The sequence below is a fragment of the Sarcophilus harrisii genome, chromosome 6, assembly GCF_902635505.1.
Source record: "Sarcophilus harrisii chromosome 6, mSarHar1.11, whole genome shotgun sequence".
Taxonomy (NCBI): domain Eukaryota; kingdom Metazoa; phylum Chordata; class Mammalia; order Dasyuromorphia; family Dasyuridae; genus Sarcophilus; species Sarcophilus harrisii.
Window position 1 is genome coordinate 245,352,435 of NC_045431.1, and position 19,706 is coordinate 245,372,140.

The following is a 19,706-nucleotide window of genomic DNA, read 5'->3' on the forward strand; positions in this document are numbered from 1 at the left end:
GGCCCTTGGAGGCCCAAGCCTAACAGAACTAAGGTGATCCCTGGGGGAAGGGGCAGATAGGGTCAGGGTCCTCCTCTGGGAGGAAGGTGGATCCTGCTGAGTCAGCGTCCAAATCCTTATGCCCTTGGTTGGGTCCCAGTGTCAGGCACCTGCCGAGCCCTCTGTCTCTCCCAACGTAAATCCTGGGAATATTCCCCCGAAGGTAAATCCTGGGAATATTCCCCCGAAGGTAAATCCTGGGAATATTCCCCCGAAGATAAATCTTGGGAATATTCCCCCGAAGGTAAATCCTGGGAATATTCCCCCGAAGGTAAATCCTGGGAATATTCCCCCAAAGATAAATCTTGGGAATATTCCCCCGAAGGTAAATCCTGGGAATATTCCCCCGAAGGTAAATCCTGGGAATATTCCCCTGAATGTAAATCCTGGTTATATTCCTCCGAATGTAAACTCTTGGAATATTCCCTCGAATGTAAATCCTGGGAATATTCCCCCAAAGGTAAATTTTGGGAATATTCTCCTGGATTTAAGCCCTGGGGACCTCCTCCCAAAGATAAGTCCTGGAGACCTCCTTGAGGACATAAACCCTGGGGAACTCCTTGAGGACATAAGCCCTGGGGACCTCCTCTCTGTAAACCCTGGGGACCTCGTCCCTGTAAACCCTGGGGACCCCCTCCCGGAGATAAGCCCTGGGGACCTCCTGGACGTAAGCCCTGGGGACCTCCTCCCTGTAAGCCCTGGGGACCTCCTCCCTGTAAGCCCTGGGGACCTCCTGGACGTAAGCCCTGGGGACCTCCTCCCTGTAAACCCTGGGGACCCCCTCCCGGAGATAAGCCCTGGGGACCTCCTGGACGTAAGCCCTGGGGACCTCCCCTGTAAGCCCTGGGGACCTCTTCCTGGACGTAAGCCCTGGGGACCTCCTGGACGTAAGCCTTGGGGACCTCGTCCCTGTAAGCCCTGGGGACCTCCTGGACGTAAGCCCTGGGGACCTCCTCCCTGTAAGCCCTGGGGACCCCCTCCCGGAGATAAGCCCTGGGGACCTCCTCTCTGTAAGCCCTGGGGACCTCCTCCCTGTAAACCCTGGGGACCCCCTCCCGGAGGTAAGCCCTGGGGACCTCCTGGACATAAGCCCTGGGGACCTTGTCCCTGTAAGCCCTGGGGACCCCCTCCCGGAGATTGGCCGCTTTGCTGCAGGTTGCTGGCCGTGGTTCTGCTCACGTTTAACCAGTTTGGAAAGATCTTAGCGGTCTGAAAGGGAAAGGACACGTGGTTACCATTGCCCTCTTCCTCAGGCAGGGGAAGGAGGGGTTGGGGTGGGCTAAGGGGAGGGGGAGGGAACGAGGAGCGGCATTCTGGAGTCCTTGGACTTCTGGGCTCTTCTCCTATGAAGGGCCACACACATTTATCTCTGCACTTTAAAGCCCGACAAAGCTCTCATTGGAGCCTCACAACAACCGCATAGGGCAGAGTGCAGGTATTATTATTATTCTCCCCATTTCACAGATGGGATAACTGAGGCTCCGAGGGGTTAAATGATTTCCTATATTGTTGAAGGTGGGATTTGAACTCAAGTCGCCGTGCTGTTCTCCTTTCTTCTCTCCTCCAGACTAACCCACCCAGACATCCTGCAGCCGTATCTGCCCCCGCTACTCACCCACTCCTTCCACTCGGTGGTCTTAAAACCAAAGTAAGAAGCTATACAGGTGATCAGACATTCCAAGAGACTGAAGAGGAGGAGGACGCCTGAGATAAGGTCATTCATGTTCTAGATCCAGAGAGGAAAAAGAAAAGGCTTTCTCAGCTTCATCTGCCCACATGGCAGAAATCGAACCTTTCTGGGCCTCAGTTTTCCCAACTGCAAAATAAAGAGGCTGGGCTATATGACCTCTGAGGTCCCCTCCAACTTAAACTGCTTTGAGCGGAGGTTGTGGATTCCCATTTTACTCTATGGTGAGCTCCTGGAGGTTAGAAACTTTCATTCAAATTTCGTATTTCTCCCAGGACCCTCCATAATGCATTCAGTTGCTTAACAGATTTTTTTCCCCCAACACTGAAATTTCTATTTATTCTATGGATTTTTGGGGGCATAATCTGTGAGGTCCAAGCATTATTCTTCCCATTTTGTGATGAAGACACTGAAATCGAGAGGAAGGGAAATGATCTACCCCCAGCCAGAGAGCTGGTAAAAGACAATGAGAAAGCTCTGACTGGATTCTTCCTGACTGTAAGTTTAATGTTTTTCCCACTATGTTATTCTATCTCTCAAAAGGGTACAGAAAGATCTCTTCTCCTTCCTCCTGAGTATTCTCCAGACAGAATTTGTTAATGTAAGTATCTTGATATCAACAAAATGCCTTCTTATTTGTTTTTTAACTCTTTTTTTGAAAGCTTCTGGTAGGCTAGACCAGGATAGTGGTTTCCAAACTTTTTTGATGATGTATCCCTTAAGTAAAAAAAAGTGGGCATGCAACACCAGTGTTTATATGTTTACTTATTTAGCCAACATACCCAGTATTTATATCTATATAATTTACATGCATATAGCACTTTTGCAAAGTGTTTCATATTACTTCTGAGAAGATGCTAATTTTATCTCCATTTTACAGATGAGAAAACTGAGGCTAAGAGACTCATTTGAGCTCAGGTCTTCCTGATTCCAAGTTCAAGACTTTATCCAACATACCCCTTAGCTGATCATAAATTGTATATATGTTAAGTTATACTAATGATTATATACATTATAACAAAAGTCAATATTCAAAAAGTATGAGATATCTTGTGCAGCAAAATAACTGTGTGGCCATGTATCATATATTGTATTTAACATCTACTTTAACATATTTAACATGTATTGGTCAACCTGTCATCTGGGGGAGGGGGTGGGAGGAAGGAGGGGAAAAATTGGAACAAAAGGTTTGGCAATTGTCAACGCTGAAAAATTACCCAGGCATATATCTTGTAAATAAAAAAGCTATAGTAAAAGCTAAATAAATTTTAAAAAGCTAAAAATAAAAGCTAAAATAAAAAAATAAAAGTATGAGAAAAAGGCCAAATAATATGTGAGGACGGAGTCAATATGTAGTCACTGGGGCTTACTGGGTAGGGAAGTGACATGGTCAGACCTGCCTTTTAGACCCGTTTGGTAGCTCTGCAGGGGATGGATTGAAGAAGGGAGATACTTGAGGCAGGAAAACCAGGGAGAAGGCATTGTCATAGAACAGGAACAAGAGAATGGTGACCTGGACTGGCTTTAGGAGTTAGACAGAAGGGGAGGGATTCAAGAAATTCTGCTAATTGATTGAATAAGTAGGGTCAAGGAGAGTAGGGAGTCATGGGCAATGTCAATCATTGTCCATACCTGAGTTATTGGAAGGACTTTGGAAAGAAGTTGGGTTTTGAATGAAAGGTGATGAATTCTTTTTGAGACATGTTAATTTAGGAGAAGCCTCATGGCTTAGTAAATAGAGCACTGAGTGCAGATTTAGGAAGAATTGATGTTGAAGTTTGGCTTTAGATCCTTACTAAAAGTGGGTGGTCCTGGACAAGTCCCTTAAACTCTGTTTGTCTGTTTCCTCATCTGTAAAATGGGGATTAAAAAAGGACCTAAATCTCCAAGTTGTGAAATTTAAATAAGACTTAAAATGGTGTTTGGCACATAATAAGCACTCTACAAATGTTGTCGTATGATTAAGAGACTAGAAGTTCAGAATGTTCAATAAGCAATTGGAGTAGTTTCAGGTTAGGGGTGGATAGACAGATTAAGAAGTTATCTAGATATGAGGCAGCGAGGTGGTGCAGTGGACAGAGCACCAGCTCTGAAGTCAGGAGGACCCAAGTTCAAATCAGGTCTCAGACACTTAACACTACCCTAGGCACAATTGGTAACCCCAACTGCCTCAGAGGAAAAAGTTATCTATATAAAGATAATAATTAAATGTAGAGAAGTTGATGAGGTTACCCAATAAGGAAATGTACAGAAAAAGGAAAAGACAGAGCAGAGATCTGGGGGAGTACATTCAATTATTGCTTCAAGTGGGTGGAACATGATCCATATTCCCACCTTTTGCCTGGTTGATCACAAACTCCTGGAGATCCATCCATGACCTCCTGGGAGTCACCTTAAAGTCTTCGTCTTTGGAAAACACTAGCATAGACACTCACCTTCCCTCCCTTCCGTAATAAGTCCATTATAAGCAATAATATCCCACTAATAGTGATTACGACTCTGACGATATTCATTCCCAAATGGCCTCTCACCTGAAAGAGAAATAAAAGCATCAGCTGTTTGGGTTGAGTAATAATCAACATTTATAAGACACATCAAAAGCTGCTGGGACTTCATGAGAATTCTCATTTTGTCGATAGGGAAATGGGGGCTCTAGGCACGTGAAATTGTGTCCACAATTCCACGGCTAGTAAATAGCAAGATTTGAATCCAGATCGGTTTACAGGTTCCACATCCTATAGCTGTCATATCAACTTAGGACTTGAAAGTACCTTAGAAAGTCTGGTCCAATTTTATCTTCCTGATAAGAAGAGAGATTTCTTGTAAGTGTTCAAGTAACTATAAAAACCTGATTTTCACACAATCCTGGGCACTGCCAAGGAAGGAGATGGGACTCCTAATTGACGGAATATTGAAGCCAAAGGAACACTGGGAGCCTGTGGCAGGGGTGCAGTCAGAGCTCCATCAGGCAAGAAGGACTTTTGAATAATTGCTTTCTCGGGAGGGAATATTGTTAATATGCCTCCTGTGGAAATTGGAGTAGTCCAGAGTTAGAAAAGATTTCAGAGGTTCCCAACTTCAAGCTGTACCAGGACAGAAATTGGTTCTTTAGCAACCCCAATGGATAGGCGTTTAGCTTCTGCTTGAACACTTTCAGCTATCTGAAGGCAGCCTGTTTAGACACCTTGTAAAAATTCACTAGACCATGACTTGTTATTTCCTGGAGTCTGCCATAATTCACATGGATTTGGGGCAGGAGAAAGGATTTATTTCCTTCTCTCCCCACCAGCTAATTAAAAACAGAAGATGAAAGAGAAATAACAGATAAGCTAATGAATTACAAAGTCCTGGGCACAACATATTATCCCTTTACTCTCTGTTCTCAGATTGAATTATAAGGGAAGCTTGGCCATTGACTAGGAAAAAAAATCCCCCTCTCCCCTTTTAAAAGTCCAGTCTACCAAGCCTTTGTCAGTCAAACAGTCCAAGAGGTCTAGGCTTTTGAGGAATAGGACCTCCTGTACCCCATAAAATGAATTTTTTGGGGGAGAGGAGGTTTTCCCTTACCCCCTTCCTATTGGTCATGGCATTGTGCTGGAGGAAGAGGAGACGCATGTCACTGAGGAATAGTGGGGAAGGAAATAGAGACATATGGTTGGATGGTAATGGCTGTTGTCCTTGTTCTCAAAGAGAACCAAATGACGTTAGTACGTTGGAGTTGAGTTACATGTGTCCGACTGCAGCTGAACAGACCCATTTGAGCTTGGAATGCTCTGCCATGGGTCGGACATGAGTCTCCAGTTAAACCAGAAACAGAAAAGAAGCAGTTTTGAGGAACAAAAGTTTTGCTGAAAGAGGGGAAAGCTAAATATGGATTCAGAAGAGAACCAACCCAGAGAACCCAGCTGAATAGTCCACTGGGTAAAGACACTTCCCCAAGGAGGGAAGCATCTTAGTCTCTGAGGTTATTGATGCCTCCTAGAACACAGTGTCCATCCATCCTTCTCCATAGTAACTCCCAGAGGACAATTCAATGAATGGCCATCTTGGACACCATCAGACATTGCCAAAAATACTGGAAAGAAGAGATGGTTTTATCTAGAAGGCTACATGGATCCTGAGGAAGTTCATCAAATTGAACTCTTCATACGTGAGACTGGTAACTTACCATGCATGGTATTGGTTCTTTTTTAGCTAATATTGAGAGAAATCCAGAAGCAAGGAACTGTAAGTTAAAAAAAAAAAGACAACCATTTATGCCATGAAGAACCCCAAACATTTTTCTTAACTAGATCCTCTGGTTGGATTATGGTTCTTTTCCTATACTTTAAGTTTCTTAATAGGCCTCCCACAACTTGGTACTTCTCTCCCTTGCCAAGCTGACCTTGAAATATACTCCTTTATACCTAGGGCAGCTATGTGGTACAGTGGGTAGAGCACTAGTCTTCCAGACTCATCTTTCTGACTTCAAATCTGGCTCAGACACTACTTGGGTGACTCTGGATAAACTGAGCTGGAGAAGGAAATGGCAGAGCTCTTTACTATCTATGCCAAGAAAACCCTAAGTGGGCTCACTAAGATTTGGATATGACTGAACAACACCAACATTTACTATGCTCCAGTTAAAAGAGTAGGGTTTTTTTCCCAGGTCAGTGCCTTTGCTCAGGCTGTGCCTTCCTCTTAGAATCCTTTTCCTGACACCTTTTCCTGACAAAGGGCTTTCTGCCCTTTGAAATCTTTCTCATGTATCTAGGCCCAACTCAAGCAACCCTACCTTTAGGGTGCAGACTCTCCAACAAGAGAGCACAGCACTTCATTCTCCCTCTTAATTTCTCCTTGTTCCATTCTCTTTTTTTTTCCTTAACGGCATTGCACAATGCTGGACTATTGTAATCTGTTTAATTTTGTTATCTTCTATTTGATTCTATACTGCTTTGGTTATTATATATTTTTCATCTAGCAGAGCATATTTTAACATAGAATCAATTTCCTAACTTTTCTTATAAAGTTAGGCAGAGGGCAGAGACCATGTCTCAATACATGAAAAAGGAGTGAAGGAACTACAATCAGAAATCTTGTGTTTGGATCCTGCCTCTGACACTAACTGTGTAACTCTGGGATCATTTAACTGCTATGTATCCCAGTTAACTTCACTGGACTTATCTCCTAAGTTATAGAAAGACCACCAAAAATGAGTTGATGATGATAAAAATCAGAATTATTCCTAGACTTATTTTGGTTTATGATTCAAGAGAGTCTGTTTCAAGGAGTGGACCTGAGAAAAGGGATTTGGGTGTTGGAAAGTATAATATAAAGGTAAACTGATAATTGAATTGGGTTGAAATATTACCTCCTTATTCAAATCTCATTCTCATTTTTTTCAAATGATTTTCAAGCAGGACAAGTCACTAGCCTGCTATTATTCTTTCATATTCAAAATTCACTGGACTATCAGAAGGGACAAAATAACAGCTTCTTTTGGTCCTTGATGAAAAGTATGAGGATTTATATTCACTCTCTTTAGGGTCACTGAAAGCATCCTTGCAGCAACCCCAGCAGAAGATAGATGATAGGTATTTCTTTCTGTTCCCACGAGAGGTTGATGTCTCTTGCTAGATCTCTATATATTGAGAGATCTTTTGTTCCAAGTAGCTTTAGGATTATGAGTATTTGACATGACAAGACCTATTAAAATGGTGTGGACTTTTTTTTTTCAGTTTAAATGGATCAGGGATAATTCCTATTAATTGTGGTCAATAGTATATTCTGTGACAGGAGTCCAAATCCAGTATAGTTTCTTGGTTGTTTTTTTCCAGCATATTTTAATATTTTTTATTTATAATGGGTATAAGAGTAGGGTGGGGATTGTCGTCCATTAGTCTATGGAAGATAATGAGCTTCTGATCATAATTCTGGCCATCAGGTCATGTCATGCTAGGTATTCAGGAGATACTAAATTTCTCTTGCTTACAATTATGTTGTTACACACTTTATACTGTTTCCTTCTGCAGTATTAGCTCAGCCATATCTCCTCTAGGTATTCCTAGAAGTTGCTGGATGTTAAAGATGGATGCTTCCTAGTTTCAGGCAGAAATCTCCTAGAGTACTTCTCTTTGGTTCAAAGAGATTTTCCCTGACCTTGGGGTTGGTGGAAGGGCTACCTTGAATTTATGAGCTATTGTGGGAAGAGAAGAACCTAGGGAATAGGGAATAGGAAAGACTCAGCAGCAATATAGCAGGAGAGGGGTTGTAGCCATGAGGTTTCCAGGATAGGAACTTGGATCCAGGGTATATACAGCTCCATATACAAGTGCATAAAGTATACTGAGGTGTATCCCACCTTGCTGAAAGCAGTATGGGTTGCAGATCTAAAGGAGGAGTCTCCATTTTCCTTTTCCCTTTTCCTGCTCTCTCTTCCTTTTTCCTAGGATTAGGGAAACTTCTGCTGCTGTAAAAGTTTGTTTGCCTTTTTATGCTTAAATATGTACTTTGCATCTTAATCCAATAATTGTGATTGAGCTGTTAGCCACTTACATTGCTAAAATATGTGGGATATTGGATGGGCAGGGGACTAGAAACACTGTTTATCAGCCTATGAAGAGAAATTTAGACTGCAGCATTTTTTCCAAAGTGAAATCTCTGGGTGGGAGCTCAGAACTAGTTAAATGAATTATTGATTCATTTTTACAACCTCCCAGAGCAGAGAGAAATTATTTTTTTTAAGGTTTCTTTAAGGAAATGAGATAGTAAAGGTGAGAAGCTGATTGTCCTGGTTGACATGAAGAAAGGATCCTCCATTCCCTCTCAAGTAGCTGGGTGCAAAGAGCACCACGCTGGGAGTCAGGAAAACTCATCTTACCCTAAGTTCAAATGTAGTCTCAGATACCAGTGTGACTGTGGGCACATTATTTTACCACGTTTGCCTCATTTTCCTCATCTGTCAAATGAACTGGAGAAGAAAATGGGAAACCACTCTAAAATTTTGGTAAATAAAACCCCAAAGTGGGATCACAAAGAATCAGGCATGATTGAAAATGACTGAACCACAATTGTTCTTTTTGATCTTGATTTGTGTTTTCATCGGAATTGAAAACTCCCAACAAGGAAACTCCTTCTATCAGTGCTAATTAGTGAATTATTCTGTAATTTCTTATCGTAGAGAATTGCAGAGAGGTGGGACTTGCTAAAGATTCTACAACCAGTATATCAGAGGTGGAACTTCAAATCTTTATTGTTGATCCCAAAGCTGCTTGTTTATTTACTAGGACATATTGATTTCATTAAAACATAATGATGAATATTATTAAGGTATATGATGAACGATGATGATACTGAGGGCTAGTTCTTAGGATTTCCATCTTAGAGGAGTAGAAGCAGAGGAACATATAGAGATAACTTGATGCCATTCTCTAGGTGTGTAAAATGATGCTATTCTTCCCACTTCCACCTTTTCCTCCTTTTTCTATTCCATCTTCTCCTTTTTCCCCTTCCTCTTCCTCCTTCTGCTTACCTTCCTCTTGGTCTTTTTTTCATTGTTTCCCTTTCTCTTCCTCCACTGGCCCAGGCCACCCCCTGAAGACCACACGGCTTTGTTCTACTTACACACAATCCTCCCCAGAATGGATATCCCGTAAAAAAGAGTAGTCTGGATGGTAAATAATAGACACCAAGGCCAAAGAAGATATGTATCAGGCCAATCATGATTTGTACAGCCTGTAGGGAGAGAAGAGGGCATTAGACAAGAGTGAGATTAATTCTGATCTAGAGGGATTTGGGATCATGACTAAAGAAATCTCTCTTCTTTCCAATGGAATCATGAGGAATAGAGAAAAGCTACCTTCTTCTAACAGTCAGGACTGCCCAGGACAAGGGAAATCCTGGTCCTTATGTGGTAGAGGGAATGAACAAAGACTCCAAAGAGGTCATAGGGTTAGCCCTTTTAGAGCTGGAAGGGACCTCAGATTTCATCCAGTCTCATCTTCTCTTTTACAGAGAAGGAAATTGAGGCAACTGAGAAATTAAGTGACCTATGCCAGACATTGCAATTTTGTTGGAATTGGGAGATATGTACTGGAGTTCTGGTTGAATCCCTTACTCTTAGTTGTGTGAGACCTTGGGCAAAACTCTAAATCTCTGTGAACCTCAGTTTCCTCATCCTGAAAGGGGGATAAGCAGTACTTGTATTACTGACCACACAGGGTTTTTCATGGTGAACATATTTTTTTTTTTGTAAAAAGATAATTAAAATAAACAAGCATTCATTTTCTCTTTCTCCTACCTCACCCCACACTGCACATGAAAAAGAAAAGTCATAAACAACATGTATAATATATCAGTATGATGTATACAATCATTTTCTGGATGGTCCACGTCCAAAAATATATGCCTCATCCTGCATCCTGAGTCCATCATCTCCATCAGGAGCTAGTTCACATTCTTTATCATTAATGATGGAATCCTGGTTGGCCATCGTATGGATCAGAGTTCTAAAGTCTTTCAAAGATATTTTTCTTTATAATATTTTTGTATAAATTATTTCCTGGTTCTACAGTAGTAGTGCTGCTATCTATCTATCTATCTATGTAATATATAGATATATATTAAACACATCAATCGTTTCTTCCTTTCTTTGATATCTTTGGGAACAAAGGACTATATCTATTATAGCTGGATCATAATAATATATGCAGTTTATTGACTTTGGGGCATAGCTCCAAATTGCTTTCCAGATTGGCTGGACCAAGTCATATGTCCATCAATAGAGCATTATCGTGTCTGTTTTCTCATAACCCGTTCACCTTTCGTCAACGTTACCAATGTAAAGGTTGTGAGGTGGAAACTCAGAGCTGCTTGAATTTATATTTTTCAAAATGATTAGTGATTGGAGTATTTTTTCACATGCTTATTAATAGCTTGAAAATTTGGAAACTTCTAGTTGTATCCTTTGGTATTTCTATCAATTGGAGATTGACTCATATATTTAAGTTAGTTCCTTATATATCTTAGAAATGAGAACTTTATCAGAGAAACATGCCACAGAGATGTTTTTTTCTCCCAGTTAACTATCTCCTTGATGAAAGAGTTTTGTAAAGCTCAAAGTGTTAAAGAAATGTCGATTATTATTGTTGTTGTTGCAAAGTATAGTGGATAAGAGTTCAAGTCCCGTTTTCAATATATACTGACAATTTGACTCTAAAGGACAAGTCATTGTCTATTCCACTCTGTTACTTCCTAAAGATTTCACCCATAAATTATTGATTTGCATTGGTGAAGTTTCTGTTCTATGAGATTCCCAAATGGATAAAATTGATAAAACCTTTTCTTTTTCCTCTCTGGATCTTAATGTTTTAAGCCAGTCAAGAAAAGTGTTCCACGACCTGCCATCTGGCTCTTAAGTTTTAGAAATTATCCCATTGATGGGCGCAGTGTCCAATCACCTGGAATCCTCTTTCACCATTTCTCTGGTGGCCTGGAGGAATTCTGGATCATAGCATTTTGAGTTAGAAGGGACCTTAGGGATCAGCTAGACCAATCTCCCCTTAAGAATCTACTTGACATTTATTAGAGAGATTGGATCATTGGCTCAGGGTCCCATAATTAGTCAGTGGCAGAACTGGGAGGAGCTGAGACTTTGACCTTGATTTCAAGTCCTGGCTTTTCTGATAGGGTGTGAAGTGATGTGGATATAGGACATGTAGGGAGTTAATCAGTAAGTTCATAAAATCACAGCTTTAGAACCACAAGGGTCACAGGTTGGCACATTGTAAATGCATAATAAATGCTTGTTGACTGATTGATTGACATCAGTCTTTCCTCCTTTTTTTTCCTTTTTTTGAGGCACTTTCAGAGATCAGAGCCCTGAGAACTGACCCTACTCCTGCCTGGGAGAGCCTCCCACATTTTTATAGGACCCCAAGGACCAACTGACCACACCCCCTTCCCCCCCCAAGTCAAAGAGATGACAGGATCCAGGCAGGACCTTTCAGAATTTCCTTGCTAAGTCCCTGGGCCCCAGTACTAAAGGGACAGATTCAAAGCCATGCATGATCTCCAGATGCAAAACGTTGAGGTTTTACCCCACATCCTGCAAATTGACAAAATTTCATCATCGTATTGGAGGGGTTACGGAATGACAGGTACATTGTTGGTGGATATGCAAAATGGTCCAACCATTGTGAAAAGCAATTTGGAATGATGCAAATAAAGTGATTGAAATTTCTATTCTCTTTGAACCAAATTGCTTTCCAACAGGATTGTTTTGATTCATGTTTCACAGGGATTATGTCTCCTATGTGGGAGGGTTGATTAAATTTGTATATTTGTGATTATACCTTCTGAAACAAATATTCCTTTGTAAAGAAAAAAATACACAGGTATACTTGGAAAGGGCTTTTCTGGAGTTTAGAATCAAAAGATCTCTAGCACCCAATTTCTCCCTGATGTCCCCTCTGCAAATTTCCCCTCTTCCTTTATCCAGATGCAACTTTCAGCCCCTTTTAGGAGAAAAAAAACCCCTCAAAACCATACTCACCCCGAAAGAGTTGATCTCCTCATTTACGAATTTCTTGACATCAAATTTAGAAAAGTCTACAAACGAAAAGGACTGATAGGATTGATTCATAGTGTGTGTGGCTTCTGGGTTAAGCACAGTGGGATTCTGGTTCACCATGGGTGAGTTCTGTAGGTTGGTTGTTCCTGTCACATTCATAGCCGCCATTGGTGAATGTTGGAAATTCGCCATTGCCACGGGATCCTGGATCACCATGGAAGGACTTTGAAGCTCTGTGGGTGCATTTGTCAAGTCTGACATGCCAGGGGGATTCTGGAGCACCATCTGTGGACCATTGAGCTCCATGGATGCCTTCGGTGAGTTTGGGGTGCCTTTGACATGTTGCATCACACTTACGGGGAGCTGTAAGTCTGTCACCCCTGGGGCTTGTTCATAGCCTCTGAAAACCACAGGTTGATTGGTCTGGGTAGCGTTTGCATTGTCTGAGATGACAACCATAGGAGTTCCATTAACAGCAAAGCCTGGGGATGCCATGTTATTACCGATTTCTGAAAGGGACAAATTAAGGAAATACATTTTCCTCTTGGAGAAGATTTGATTTCTTTTGATTTCTAGCATCTTCATTAAGAGACAAAGGTGCTGGGCCTAACTTACCTCCCCTCCAAAGGAGTACACAAACCCAAATATCCCTGCAATTCGATTGATTCAATTCTGTTCTACAAACATTGATTGACTGTCTACGTGGGGCTAGGCGAATCAAGAAACCCTGAGTTCAAGTGTGGTCTTAGATTCTTATTAGCTTCATGATTGTGGGGCAAGTCTCTTACTCTCTTCCAGCCTCACTTCTCTGAAAAATGGGGATAATTATAGAACTTTATAGAATAAAATGAGTTTTTTTGTAAAATACTTTATAAAATCTTAAAGTGACATAAATATGAATGACTATTGTAACTCATGTACTATTTCTGTGCTAATTGGTCCTATTCTTGTGGAGTTTCCATCAGATAAAGTCAACAAGTATTTATTAAACACTTACTATCTGTGATGTGTTTGGTATCTGCAGTCAGGGAGACTCATTGTCATAAGTTCAAATCTAGCCTTATTAGTTGAATGACCGTGGGCAACAAAGCCTTGTTTCCCCAGTTTCCTCTTTTGTAAAATGAGCTGGAGAAAGAAATGGCCAAGCACTCCACTATCTCTGCTAAGAAAACTCCAAGTCTCAAACTTGGACACAACTGAATAACAACAACAATGATTTAAATGCTTTAAATACAACTCCTGTCCTATTCCCTCCGTTCAATCCTGCTTTTTAAAACTTATAAATCATGGAAATAGAATTAAAAAAAGAGAAGGAGGTTTCCTTAGTGTGATGTCTCTGGTTTGCAGGAAACGCTGAGAAGATGATCAGGATGAAATCGATTTTACTTTATAGAGACAGAGAGCTCCGGCTCATAAGGGGTAGGTGATTTGCCCAAGATCACACAGAGAGAAGAAATGAAAGTGCTGGGAATGAGAGACAGGCTTTTTGTTTCCCAGCCTACCATCTACACTGGCTCCATTCTAGAAACCCTCATTTCTCCTTTTACTAAAATAATGGAGGTGATTAGAGAAGTTACATCCTAACTTCAAATACCATGTCCCCTCCATTCTGTATGTTCTGCAAATTGTTTACACATCTGCTGCTTTTATCTGGGCTAATTAAGTTCTCAGAGTCAAGGTCTAGAAACAGTGGGCTACATTTCATTAACTCTTTGGGGGTAATTCCATAGACTCCACTTTCTGGGACATAGAAAAAGGAGTATATAACGTATGTGTGTGTGCATGGTGCAGCTGCAGGTCTGTTTGCACATCTGGATTCTATATTTGTGCCTGCATGTTTGCAAGTGTTTGGCTAGAGGGTTTGTGTGTCTGCATGTACCTGTGTGTGTGTGTAAGTGTGGATGCCTTTGATACGTATTAACTTATTCTTCTCCAACTTTAATTGCAACTCAGCCGATCGTAACTCACTTCTCAATGAGCAAAATATGGCCCAGATAATTGACCAATCAATAAATATTGATTACTATTGATAGTAATAACTAACTTTTCTGTAGCAATTTGAAGTTGGGAGTTTGTTGTTGAGATTATTTCTAGAAATGTATGGAAATGTTCATCCTCCACCCAGCTGTCAAATAGTCTTCTAAAGCACCGATCACATCACCCAGCTCCCTCCTATCCCTACCCCATGAAAGCATTATCAAGCATTTACCAGTTTTAGGCAGGGGCAGGGTCCTCAAAGCTATGATGCTATGCTTTTAAATACCCTCCACATTTTCTGAGCTGGAAATGCACTCTTGGACTGGATTAGAAGCCAGAGCTGTTCATATTATCCAGGTTCTCTTGACACGAAATCCCAGAATTCTGTGAGTTCTATATTTATCTTCTTGTTATTCATAGGATTGAGAGGCAGCATAAATGACATTGGATTTGTAGTTAGGAAGACCTGGATCCAAATCTCATTGCTGACTATTGATGTGACAGTGGTTAAATTTCCTTATCTATAAAATGAGGGGAGTGGGACTGGAGCTTTCAGCTCTAAACTGAAATGATGAAATATATCCTTTCCCTTCAGTTTACAAAAGGAGAAACAAATAGAGCCCTAGCTTTGGGAGAGGACTTGTCAGGAATATCCAGTAAATACAGAGTCCGGAATTTGCATCCAGGTTGTCTGACTCTATAGCTATGATTTTTCCCAGGAAATAAGCCATGATTATTGTTGTTGCTGTTTGTTATTTTTTATCTTTCCAATACAGAGGGTTAGAGTGATGGAATCTCTTGATTAGAACCCAGTCAAATGCAACAAAGCCTTTCCTCCTTAAAACCTTTAAGGGATCATTCGGGTTCTCATCTCTTCCCCCTGAGACTCAGAGCATCCCCCCTGTTCTTTGCCATCCTTTGTATCCGAAGATGACCAAAAGGACATCACTATGTCAGAGTCAAGTTACCGTGTGCCCGACCAATATGAGCTCAAAAGATTCTGCCACAGGTCGGACACAAATAGTCCCATGAACGTTGGGAGCAGAGTCTCTGATTTTGCGAATGTCACGTTTCTTTTGAGCTAATTCAGGTCTGCTTTGCCCCTAGAGCACAGCCCCTTCTCTGATAAGGGGACGCCATGCTGGGCGGTCCTGTGCCAGGGTCTCCCGTGTCATACTATCAATTCTCATCTCCTCCCCCTGAGACTTAGAGCATCTCCCTGTACCCAGTCCTTGGATTACCACCTAGCAGAAAGAATGAGGTTGTATAGACTCACCACCCTGCTCCAGCTATCGCCGCTCAGGTCTGGCACCCTAGGGGCTCTGTGGGCTTCTGCAACCCTGACCCAGAAGCTCAGAGTAACAGGGCAAAAAAATGAAATATCTCCTGAAATTACAAAGTCCTCTCAATGGTTTCGTTTTTTGTCAATAAACTCCTTATCGAATTTTACTGTTAGCTTTCTTTCACTTTTTAGAGCCTTGATAGACAGATGGGGTTTGGGTCAATAGTTAATGTTTAGACCCATTATTAGATTGGGATTACTTAGAAGTAGGAATGTCTCTCTGTAGCAGAAGGTACAATTTGAAGGTAGTCCAAATGATATTGTCAGATTCCTTCCAACCATTATCAGTTATAATAATATTTTTAGCTACCATCTACATAGTACTTTAAAGTTTACAAAGCACTTTACACATCCCATTGATCACAGCATCCCTAGAAGAGAGGAGCTATTATTAGTCTCCATTTTATAGAGGTAAAGTGACTTGCCCAGGATCACACAGCTAGTGAATGACTGAAACTGCATTTGAACTCAGAGTTTCCTGACTCTAGGTCCAGCATTCTATCCATTATGCCACTTGTCTCTGTTCCCCTCAAGCTTTCCCTCATCCTCTAAGAGAAAAGAATATATAGAGAGAGCTGAATGGAATCTCAAAACTCATCTGGTCATTTTACAGATGAGGAAACTGAGGACCCCCAGGACTTAAATGATCTATTCAAGATCACGCTAGTAGTTAGTAGAAAGCCGCAACTTCTTTTTTTTTCCTCCTCAGTAATATTTTATATAGTTTCCAAAACTCATTTTTGTAAGATTTTGAGTTTCAAATTTCTCTTCCTCCTTTACCTCTCCCCTCCCCAAGATAGCAAGCAATGTAATACAATATTTATCATAGTGTACAAGAAAAATCTAGACACAAAAAAGGAAAAAAAAACACAGGAAAGAAAAAGCAAACAAACAGAAATGGTGAAAATACTTTGCTTCAATCCATATTCACTCTTCACAGCTCTCTTTCTGGATGCAAATGGTACTTTTCATCCCAAGTCTACTTGAATCACTGCATTGCTGAGAAGAGCCAAGTCCATTCTTTGGCTCTTTTCCACAAAGAGGGGTTTCAGACCATAGACTTGTGATGGAGAGAGCCACATGAACCCAGGGAGAGCACTATAGGGACTGAATGGATCATAACATGATAATTGCATTTTTTTGTTATTGTTGTTTGCGTGTTTATTTTTCTTTCTCATTTCTTTCCCTTTTTGAGCTGATTTTTTTTTTTTGTGCAGCATGATAATTGTGGAAATACGTATAGAAGAATTGCACATGTTTAATGTATATTGGATTATTTGCTGTCTAAGGGAGGAATTGGAGGAAGGGAGGGAGAAAAATTTGGAGCACAGGTTTTGCAAGGATAAATGTTGAAAACTATCTTTGCATATAATTTGAAAATAAAAAGCTATTGTTAAAAAAGAGCCAAGCCCAACACAATTAATCATTACATATATATAATTTATATATATGTGTGTGTGTATATGAATGAGGTTCATTTTAAAAATATATAGAGAACTGAAGTCAAATTTATAAGAATACAAATCATTCCCCAATTGATAAATGGTAAAAGGATATGAACAATTTTCAGATGAAGAAACTAAAGCCATCTATAGTCATATGAAAAAAATACTCTAAATAACTATTGATTAGAAAAATGAAAATTAAGACAACTCTGAGGTGCCATCTCACACCTCAAGATCTCAAGAAAAGATAAAGATAAATGTTAGAAGGGATGTGGGAAAACTGGAACATTGGTGCATTGCTGGAGTTATGAAACGATACAACATTCTGGAGAGCAATTTGGAACCCTGACTGTGCCCGAAAGGCTATAAAACTGTGCATACCCTTTGATCTAGCAGTGTCACTCTTGGGTCTGTATTCCAAAGAGATCATAAAAGAGGGAAAATGACCCCACACCATCTGCAAAAATGCTTGTAGCAGCTCTTTTTGCAGTGGCAAGGAATTGGAAAATGAGTGGATGCTCTTCAGTTGGGGAATGGCTGAGTAAGTTATGATCTATGAAAGTAATGGAATATTATTGTTGTATAAAGAATAGGCGATTTCAGAAAGTCCTGAAAAGATTTACATGAACTGATGCTTACCAAAAAAAGCAGGACAAAGAATACATTGTACATAGTAACAGCAAGACTGTGTGATGATCAACTATGATAGACATGATTCTTCTCAGTGGTTCAGTGATCAAAGGCAATGCCAATAAACTTTGGGAGAGGGAATTATGGAGACTGAATATAAATCAGCATATGTTATGTTCACTTTTTTTGTTTTCTTTTTTTTCCATGTTTTTTCCCCTTTTATTCTGATTTTTTTCTCCCAACATGATTCATGAGGAAATGTGTTAAAAAAATTAATGAATGTACATGTGTAACCAAAAAAATAATGTTGTCTTAATGTGCATCAAAAGAAAATAAAAATAAATTTCAAAAAAGAAACAAGGTCTTTATCAGAAATATTGGCTGTAAAAATTGTTTCCCAGATTTTTCCTTTCCTTCTAATTTTGGCTGCATTAGTTTTATTCATGCAAATCTTTTTTTAATTTAATGTAATCAAAATTATCCATTTTGCATTTTGTAATGTTCTCTATTTTTCTCTGGCCACAAATTATTCCCTTCTCCACAGATTGACAGACAGACTATCCCTTGCTCTACTAATTTGCTTATATATGATTTTATCTTGGAATAGGGTGTGAGATATTGGTGAATGTCTAATTTTTACCATACTATTTTCCGATTTCCCTGACAAATTTTATCATATAATGAGTTTCTATTCCAGAAGCTGGAGTTATTGGGTTTATCAAACATTAGATTACTCTAGGCATTGACTATTGTGTCTTGTGAAACTAACCTGTTCCATTGATCAACTTCTCTTAGCCAGTACCAAATGATTTTGATGATTGCTGCTTTATAATATAGTTTTCGATCTGGTAGGCCTCAGCCATCTTCCTTTGTATTTTTTCTATTAATTCCCTTGAAATTCTTTTTGCTAATATTTTATTTAGGATTTTAGCATCAATATTCATTAGGGAGATTGGTCTGTAATTTTCCTTCTCTGTTTTGAACCTACTGTCCTTGAAATTCTTGACCTTTTGTTCTTTTAGATGTTATTTTTTTTCTAACAAAGAGCCACAATTTGAACTAAATTCAGCTTTCTCCCCACTGTCCTATGTTTCTTTTGAGTGTGAATTTGAATCCCAACTCTGCTGTTGACTCACTGTGTGACAATGGTAGTCACTAATCTCTCACAGACTTGATTTCCTCATTTGTAATATAGGGAGAAGAAGAGCACTTACTTCATTTTTTTTTTGGGGGGGGGAAGAACCCATGAAATAATATGTGTTATGAAGTGCTTTGTGAACCATAGATCATTATATGACTATTAACAATTATTAACTTTTATTTCCATAGGACCTTAAAGTTTACTTTAAGTAAACTTTAAGGTTTACAGAATGGTCTCTGGGAGCTAGGAATTAGCCTAGATAGCTTCGTTTCTCTTCCTTGTATCTTGGGGACATTTGGAGGGGATGTCGGATGTAAGGCTTAATATAAATGCAACTGAAGTTCTTTAGAAGCATTGGAGCCAGAGTTCTATGGGGACAGTGGGTGCCTCACACAGAGGGGGCTGTATGAGGGTCTTGTTCATAGGATGATAGATGTGAATTTGAAGGGAACCCCAAATGGCTTCCAGCTTAGAACCTCCAATTTAGATCATGAGTTGACATCTGAAGGAGGTTCATGACTTCCCACGCTGCCACAGGTCATAAGTGATAGGGCTGGACTAGAATGAAAGGCATCTGACCCCAAATCCAGAACTCATTTTTCTGTACCATACAGAGGACAGAGATTAGTCTAGTTTGGCTGGAGCCTTGAATGCATAAGGCTGAGAGAAGAGGATGAGACAGTGGGGGGAAGGTGGGCCTGGAGCCAGATTGTATTCACTCACCAATAGGGAAATTCCTCTAGATGCAAAAATGTTTATAGCAGTCCTTTTTGTGGTGGCCAGGAGATCATTGTACACGGCAACAACAAGATTATACGATGATCAATTCTGATGGACGTGGCCCTCTTCAACAATGAGATTAATCAAACCAGTTCCAACTGTTCAGTGATGAAGAG

The 19,706-nt window shown here is 40.3% G+C and overlaps 1 protein-coding gene across 1 annotated transcript; it reads right to left on the reverse strand.

Moving 5' to 3' along the window:
• Positions 1-1,288: 1,288 nt before the first annotated feature.
• Positions 1,289-12,770, reverse strand: MS4A18 (membrane spanning 4-domains A18). Its single transcript, XM_031943662.1, has 5 exons — positions 12,258-12,770; positions 9,329-9,439; positions 4,162-4,296; positions 1,655-1,765; positions 1,289-1,318 (listed from the first exon to the last, which is right to left on the reverse strand). The coding sequence occupies exons 1-5, from the start codon at positions 12,768-12,770 to the stop codon at positions 1,289-1,291; spliced, it is 900 nt and encodes a 299-aa protein (XP_031799522.1).
• Positions 12,771-19,706: the final 6,936 nt, after the last annotated feature.